Source organism: Aptenodytes forsteri, unplaced genomic scaffold (genome assembly GCF_000699145.1).
Source record: "Aptenodytes forsteri isolate BGI_AS27 unplaced genomic scaffold, ASM69914v1 Scaffold299, whole genome shotgun sequence".
NCBI classification, from domain to species: domain Eukaryota; kingdom Metazoa; phylum Chordata; class Aves; order Sphenisciformes; family Spheniscidae; genus Aptenodytes; species Aptenodytes forsteri.
This window is the reverse complement of record NW_008794154.1, coordinates 23,212-31,698: the sequence shown is the minus strand read 5'-3', so window position 1 is coordinate 31,698 and position 8,487 is coordinate 23,212. Positions and strand designations below refer to the sequence as shown.

Genomic DNA, 8,487 nt, shown 5'->3' with positions numbered 1-8,487 from the left:
GAAAAAACACGGAGTTTTACATTCAGTTCTCAGTTTTGAAAGACGAAGTGACACTGATGTGCCATACTGTTTAAAATACAGATTTTGCATCGCATGGAGACCTTGTAACCTTCAACAGTACTGAAACGTGACTGCTTTATACACATAATATCTTAATATGAATCGACTGTACTAGTATGTTTATAATTAAAAGTATTTTAAGATGCCAAAGAGGCAGTATGAAGGTTGAAAGATAGTTCTAAAACAATGAGAAAATTCAGTGGTATGGCCAATGTTGTTTGGCAGGCATCTTAGCTCCATTGCACAGTGTAGTCTTTGCCTAATTCAAGTTGAAGCCTGGTGATTGTCAGGAGCTGTGAGAAAATGAAACAAAGCAAACAGTTAGTAACTCTGCCCTGAAGATCCACTGCTTTGTCTGTCTTCGATAGAGAATATGGTGCCTTCTCATTTTAGGTTACAAGAATTTATTCCTCTTCCTTCGCTTTTGTGTTTGTATCACCATAAACATAGCTTAACCAGCATAGATTTGGGATGTCTGATCATGAGGCTCTGATCCCTTCCCTTCATTCAGAAGCCCTTTTAGAGCTGAGGTTCCTTTTATTTAAAAAAGAAAGAAAGGAATTTTAAAAAGGCAGCAAAACTTGGAACACACTGTAATTCAACTGTGCATATGAATTCCCTTTTTTCCATCAAAAAGCCAACAGCAGAAGGAAATACTTCCATTCTCTGTTGCATTTTTAACTCATCTTTTTGGTTATGTACAGAACTCATACGGTTCTGGCTTTCCATGAAAGAGAGGAAGAAGTAAGACTTAACAGAATACTGAATTTCAAAGGAAGGGTAGTAAGATCCCAGTGACAGAAGAGGTTAGGCAGTCTCCTTCTACCAGAAAACTGGCAAGACTGAACGCCTCAGCAGTTCTGTTCATATTTCAAGGATGCTCCACAGGAGTGCCGTCTCGAACGGCAATACAGTTATACACACTTCTTTCAGCTGCCTTTAGGAGTGCTTGGCTTGATTGTCTGGGGAGGTGGCAGGGGGGAAGTGCCCTGGGCAGGCACGACCCATGCAGATGGAAACCCATGCCGATAACTTTAGAAGTGGGATTTGACTTGTACATGTAGGAACCTCATGCTGCAATGCCTGCAGCCCAAATATGACGTGACAGAATAAGAAATGGTGGTAGGCAAACAGGGCTGGGAAATGAAAATGTTGTCAGACAAGACTGACAACAACAGGGTCATGTAGAGAGTATGAAAATACTTCTGGTTGCTTTTTCTTCCTTCAAATCTCACAAGTTGCAAGTAAGCTATTAGGAAAAGTGGAAACCAAGCACAAACCAAAATCCACCACTTTTCCACTGTCAGAAGAGGTTTCGGTTCCTCAGCAGTAATTTCTATGCGTAAAAGCTCTACCACACTTACTGCACAATATTTACTATATATTAAACAGTGTATTATATAATCATTACCTGTTGGCAGCTTATGTATCTTGCTGAAAATTATTTTTAAAATGGTATTACAGCTGAGAGCTGAATCTCCAAAGGTTTAAGAGCACATATGGAGTTGTGAAGGTGGCATTACCCTGCAAATGGCATCTCACCTTCTTGGCATCATTGTAGTCCATGGTGTGAGACAATGCAATTGTCTGTTCTGCGCTGTTCTGTTTGCTGTTCTGCGATACGGTCACCTGCTTAACACTGGTGGGCACCCCCAGGACTTTGATTTCAGTAAACATTAAGTTGTTTGGATCAGTGTAACCGTGATGCAAAACCCTGATATTTAAAACATTCTGGAAGGAAAAGTAAAAAAAAACCAAAAACCAAAGATTGTCATTAGACTGGTACAAGTCCACTTGAGCTTTTCACTTGCTTTCCTCTCTTCCTTTTTTTTTTTAATATATTTTTTAAAAAATACTTATATGTTGTTACTTATTTTCCAAAGGTTGAAGGCTTCAGTTTTCTTCACATTGTTAATCTGGCTAGATGCTGGGCTCTGCTGTGTCTTTAATTGCCAGTCAGCTGGTAGATGTGAGGAGCAAAGCAACCAGACGCTCTTAACCCCTGACATGGGCAGCAAGTGCTGCATGGACAAACCCTTCCTCCACTGTCACAGGAACAGCAGTTATGCTTCATCTCCTGGCTTCTATGAGGCCTGATCCAGGCTCTGCTTTCTCTGCTTTATGCCTTCCCAGAACAGCTCCTCCACCCCCATCATCTCCCTTAGCACTCACAGGTCCCCTCTCATTTCCAGTTGCTGTGATTTTAAGTAGATTATGGGCACACGGTTTCTTTAGGGTGTACCCAGGTCCAGTAGGTCTCCAGAGAGTGAATGCCATGTTAAGCAGCCCAGAGATGGTGCCTGCTGGTTCACAGCCCAAGTGTGATCCCATGCAAATGTGCTATGATATAATTCTGCATATTTAGTGCTTAGAAGGTATTACTTTTAGTGTGAGCATTTTTCACTGTTGGTTGATGCAAGATCTCTTTAATTAGGTTTTTCCTTGCCAACTTTTTGTAAGAACAGGAAAAGGTGCATTTATTTTATAATCTCCTTGCAACTGCAAATACTGAATATTAGCAAAACAAACTTCTCTTCCTTAGCAATTAACATTAAATTATTTGACAAAGACAGAATTACATGAGAACAAAGAACAGTGTGGATAAAATTAGAACACATTCTGGCACCCTGGAAAACTAATGAAATAACAAAGTGTATTTTCCATTACAATAAAAAAAGCATTTCTTTTAAACCAAAAGTCCATAAAATTACAGTCTAATTTAATTCCAGATATTCAACTTGTTATGATAAAAATTGAAACCCAACATCCTAGAAATGCCAGTACTTAAAATAAACACTCCTGTTCATTGACTTCGTTACCCAGGAATGCATGCCAGATTTTCTATGTTGAAGAATAAAGAGAAAAAGCAATCCTGAACTGAGGCAGTGACTGCACCACCGCTGTGCAAAGCTATGGCTGGAACTAAGCTGCTTTCTCTGCTTTCCCATCAAGCTGCTTCTCGCAGGCTTTGCAAAGCGGCATGGCCACGGCAGCAAAACCTACCATCTCCTACGGGATGCTGAGAGGTTTCTATAGAATACGTTTACGGGGGTCAATGCACACATCCCAGGACTGGGACTCAAGTTTATGACTCATAACCAAATACATCCTCCCCCCCCCCCCCCCCGTTGTCGTTTTAGAAAGTGATTTCTTTTTCTGGTTGCCAGTGACTGTGTATCCTGCTGCTTCCTCCCAGAACTAAGATTGCACACCATAAATACATTCTACGGTGAATACAGGCAAATGCACTACTAACACAGATGCCCTCTTTCTGGCCCTGTGAACTTTTCTTTCTTTTTTCTTGGAGCAGCAATATAGCTTGAACAACAAGGTAAAGAACAGCAAGGAGGACCCTGAACTCACAAAATGGATCCGGAACAATTTTAGGTGCCCATCCTTGAGAAGAAACCCAAATTCTTTGTAGCTGTAAGCCAGGGTCAAAGCTTTTTGTCCTTAAAGATTCCTGTGTGCACCCTCCAGCTTCCTTTTTCACCAGCAAGGCCTGCTTTTCCTGGCACAGCTGTTCTGACCCATCTACATGCCTCAGATGTTCTGCATTGGTATGTGCTTTCACTTTATAGAAATAATTTATAAAATAAACTTGTACGTTCAGAATTATATTAGAAATTACAATGCCATAAATGTACAGCCTATTTAACAATATGCTGAAATTGGTAACTTCAGAATCATTCTTAAATTTGTTCTTAACACAGTTTAATCACATTATTTGAGTCTATTTGATCATGAGCACAAATTAATGTTAGGGTGGGTTATCTAGACATTTTGAAGTCCCAAATTAAAATACCTATAGTTAAAAATATAATAATAATCACCTAAAATGATAATTCAGAAACTGTGAGATAACGTTACATACCCGATTAGCAGTAAATGATATTAGCAGATACACACCGTCTTCATATGCATCTGTTAAAAAGAAAGAATAAAATAAAATGTATTCGGTATTCACCTTAGTTAACACATTACCAAAATTTCAGTCCAATAATTGTGTCCATACACTATACACAAATATATGGCATGTCTATCTATACATAAATAAAGTTCAGTATTTCCAGAAGACATATGCTTTTAGACATAAAATACTTTCTAATAGGACTGCGTGCTATTTAAATGAGGCCAAAATAAGAACATTTTAGAGGTAAGATACAAAAGAAGTCAAACAAACAGCATTAGGAAGATCAAGGGTGTTAAGACCAGCAGGAGAAAAATGTTTCTCACTGAAGAAGGCATGGGAGTCGTTTCCCACATCCACCTCTAGTCACTGTACAGTTACACATGACCACGAGAGATGTTGATGCTTCCTTGAAATCACTGTTGTCTGTTTTATCAATCCTATTACTCAGCACTAAATGCTCTCAAAGTAGCGCTGATAATCATGGGCATTGCAGGTTCTTGCCTTTCTACACTAACAAAAACAGATCACAGGCATCGTGGTGAGCTGCACCTCGTAATCTATGCTGATTTCCTTTATCATCAGACTTCCATAAACATAGCCATCGTTTCTGAATCCCAGTGCTAACAGGCAGTGGTGTATGTGAAGCACCTCAAAGTACGCTAACAGCATCCTGCAAACTTCCCTACACATCATTATGCAAACTAACACCATTTTCTGCATTACTTGCAGTAATCTTGGGTGATAGCTTATTGTTATTACACAGGTAATACACTCTGGATGGAAAGGACAAATGACATTTAAGTATCGCTTATCTGAAGATGGTTTAAATGTATTAATGTTGAGGAAATTAGTTAAAGCTTCCCACCGTAATCTATGGTTATGGTTCCCACAGGTTTGAGAACAAATCTTTGTCATCTTTGTTGCCTTAGGTCCAGGGTACAATTTCATTTATACAGCATATTAATTCTATAAATCATAGCATTATGCGGTTTAAATCGGGAAAAATCATTTTACTATAATGCTAATCTGAAGGTTTAATTTGAGTTTTGTCTCTGAAGGCATGTTCAGATATGTCCTCCAGAGGTGTGATTGCTTTGGCCAGACGCCATCATTTCCACCTGCTCCTATTGCTCCTCCTCGAACACCCCACGCTACGCTGAGGACTTCTAAGGCAGAAGCAACCACCAGCACTTCTTTTGCAAAGCGGTGGCTAAGCGATGCAGTTTCTTACAGCTTGGAGTTTCCACTTTGACAACTGTAGACAGAAAAGCTCGTAAGTCAGCTACGGAGCATTTTTTGCTTTGCAAGGACTGCTGTAATTTGTTTCATCTCGCCCCAGTTCATATCCTTGGGTTTTGTTTTGCCTGTTTTCATTTGGGCTTTGGGTATCTCCGAGAGTGGAGGCTCCACAGCCTCTCTGGGCAACCTGTTGCAGTGTTCGACCATCCTCGCAGCAAAAAAGAATTTTATGAAGGCAAGAAGCATCATACATACCAATGTGAACCCCATCATCCCAATAAAGCTGTCCCTCTGCAAACAGAGTGTCATTCAAAGCGACAGTGAGTCCCATCGGGTTTTTTCGGCTATGGAAAACAGAATAATGTTTCCTCAATTTCCTCAGCTAATCACAGTTCATATTTATCAAATGTTAGAATTTTTTTTAGAAACATTGTATACCGCTCAGTTGATCTCCCATACTCATCTTCCTAAGCCCATACTATTAAATGTAAAGGAGGCCATTAGGAGGAAACAAAAAGAAAAACCAGCCATAAAGCTCCCGTGCTATCATGCGTGTATCTTCTCTGAGGACTGGTGGTATTTATAGGTAGTTGTGCAAAACTAAATTTTAAATTTTCAGTTAATCTTACCTGTAAAAAGTTGTATTAGCAGGTCTTTGCCAAGCAAGGATGTATCCGCCTCGAATATGCAGGTTTATATGTTCCAAAGGAGCTGGTAAAAGTTTGAATTGTCCCCTAAAACCAATCTCTTCATCCTATTTACAAAAAAAAAAAAAAAAAAAAAAAAGTCTTCTATTCTACTGAATTGCTCTCACTTCACAGGTTTTTTTAGAATGAAATTATCATCTTTTGCTAGACAGATTAGTCAGGAGTTGTTACTGCAGGAGTAACTACATAATGCTTTTAAGAGAAAAACTCTGAAATTCTGTATCTATAAAAGACTGGTTTGACTGTAGGTGACAGCAGCTGAACCAAAGGAGCCAGTCAGGTGAAATACGAAGTTGTGATTAATGAAGTGATTTTTGATGCCTGCTCTTCCTGTTACCAGAACTTTTCTTATCTGCTGTGAAAGATGATGCGGCTAAACCTGTTTTGTCTTTCTCTATTCCAGCATTCCTTACAAAGACATTATGTATATCATTTGAGGGTTAAAAAAATTCAATGGAAGGACTTCAAATTAAAGGTATTATTTCACCTTTTAATTTACCCTGACTATGGTCATGTTATTATACATTATTATACAGGAATCAAGTGGGGTTTTTTTTATCAGCTAAGTAGATGTTATATTGATAAGAACTGATACTGAATGCAAGTTTGTAAAAGGGAGCGAGAGGGCTCACACCTCACCACCACTCTCAGCACACCCTGCTGCTGTCTGAACAGCATTCTGAAGAAGACATGTAAAATACAGCTTTTAAAAGGACTTACTGTGTAGTAATCATACCAGCGGGCATTGGGTAAGTAAGCATTCACTGTTACAGCATTCTGGAATTAAACATACACATTTTAGGTACCTTAAATCAAAAAGTGAAGTTTAGCTAAAGTGACTTTAATATATTCGTAAGTGCTTAAAAACGTACCTGTTGCATCACAGGGCTGATGAGCAGTGCAGGTCCCCAAAGGAACTGCTCATATATTTCCCAGGTTGTTCTGTCTTCCACAAACCTGGAAGTTAATGAAATAGTGGTTAGACATTGGGTGCTGAACTTTTCCAAAGTGTTCCTTCTTTAAGATATTTTTGTCGGTAATTGAATCTACTATTCCTAGTATCTACTATTTCCTCATCTTTATTCTAGTGTTAATAATTCATAGATCAATTAATGCTTGCCAAGAATGCATAAAGATCCTAATGTGAAACTCATTAGAGAAATGCAAGCTATTACTTAGCTTGCTTTATTGCCATTTCTTTGCATTTGCTTTTCAGTATATTTAGATCACATAACTCAGAAGGTCTGTTGTGTTTGGCCGGTATTAGCAATAATAAAATTAGGTAGTGGACAGACTGGGAACCACTTTCTAATTTGCACCACTTTTTTCTTAGACAGTTGCTTTGAAAAAAGCAAGTCAATACATGCAAACAACTCTGTGTTCCTCAGCCAGGACATACATGTAGATACTAGACCACATCTAACTCCACAAGAGAATGAGTTAAAGCTTTTGCAGGTACTGCCCCGCCTGACAAGGAACAAAGAAGGCTTTGTGTGTCTAACAACATTTTTTTAAAAAATCTGCTATATCAGCTTGGACACACACACAAAAAAGCCATTTTTCCCTGCAAAACTCTCATGATTTGTGACAGAATTCCCTCTTTTTGTTTAAAGTTTTTGTCCAGCTCTTTTTACAACATTTGTTTTTTTGATTCTACATATGCCCAGCATTTTGTTGCTTGCCCCTAAAGAAGTTAAAGGTGAGCTTTAAAATTTAAATATTACTCCTAGAGAAGCAAATGTTCAATTTTGCATAGTGAAAAATGGAGAACTAGTGCTGTTCAAGTGAGACTTGATATTGAAAGCTCACATTCTCAATCTCATGCTTTTTTTTTTTTAAATAACAATTGCTGTAACTAAGAGAAAACTTTATTGTCAGGAGGGGTGTAACTACAGAATTTTTAGTGGAAATTCCTGATAAGGAGAGCAAAGGAGCCGCACTTACTCATGGAGTATGGGGCGGATCACAGTGCTGCCATGGGCATGAGCGTCATACATTAACGTGTAGAGATAGGGTAACAGGGTGTATCTTATATTCAGCACATTCCGGGAAATCTCCTCAAATGTTGAGTTCCAGGAAACAGGATCTTGCCTCTGAAAGAGAAGAGACCGTTGTTAGTCAAGCTGGATTGTTTCGTTCAGAAAACCTAAAAAAAAAAAAATCAACACAGCAAGACAAAGCTGAGGAAATTTCTCCTCCGAACTAGAGCACTTTCATTTATTTATTCTTCAATTAAGGAGTAAGTGACACTAAAAACAGTAGATATCACTGTCAGCCCTAAGAGGGGAACTAGAAATAGGGAAGGTGAGGAAAACCCGGCGGGAGTACTGTAAAAAATGTTTAATGCAAAGTGTCCTGAAGGCATGATATATCCCAGTGTACATAATTTATTATCCCTCTTTTCTGCAGGGCAGCACTCAAGACTTGCAAGAAGAGACCGAAGCACTAATGACTGATGTCAGGGAGCCTTCCAATCTTTATTAAATGTATTGAACAATACCTTGGCAAATTGGGTAAGACTGGAAGCAACATGATAACCCTGAATCTGCATTTTTAAAGGCTTTAAAA

The 8,487-nt window shown here is 38.8% G+C and overlaps 1 protein-coding gene across 1 annotated transcript in view; it reads right to left on the bottom strand.

Moving 5' to 3' along the window:
- Positions 1–290: 290 nt before the first annotated feature.
- SI (sucrase-isomaltase) overlaps positions 291–8,487 on the bottom strand; it is a gene marked incomplete at its 5' end in the record, with an annotated part of 31,270 nt that continues 23,073 nt past the window's right edge. Inside the window, 8 exons of the mRNA XM_019471961.1 lie at positions 291–353; positions 1,603–1,791; positions 3,935–3,984; positions 5,468–5,556; positions 5,842–5,966; positions 6,640–6,696; positions 6,792–6,876; positions 7,864–8,012. Coding sequence (XP_019327506.1) covers positions 291–353; positions 1,603–1,791; positions 3,935–3,984; positions 5,468–5,556; positions 5,842–5,966; positions 6,640–6,696; positions 6,792–6,876; positions 7,864–8,012 — 807 coding nt within the window. The remainder of the gene's footprint in view (positions 354–1,602; positions 1,792–3,934; positions 3,985–5,467; positions 5,557–5,841; positions 5,967–6,639; positions 6,697–6,791; positions 6,877–7,863; positions 8,013–8,487) is intronic.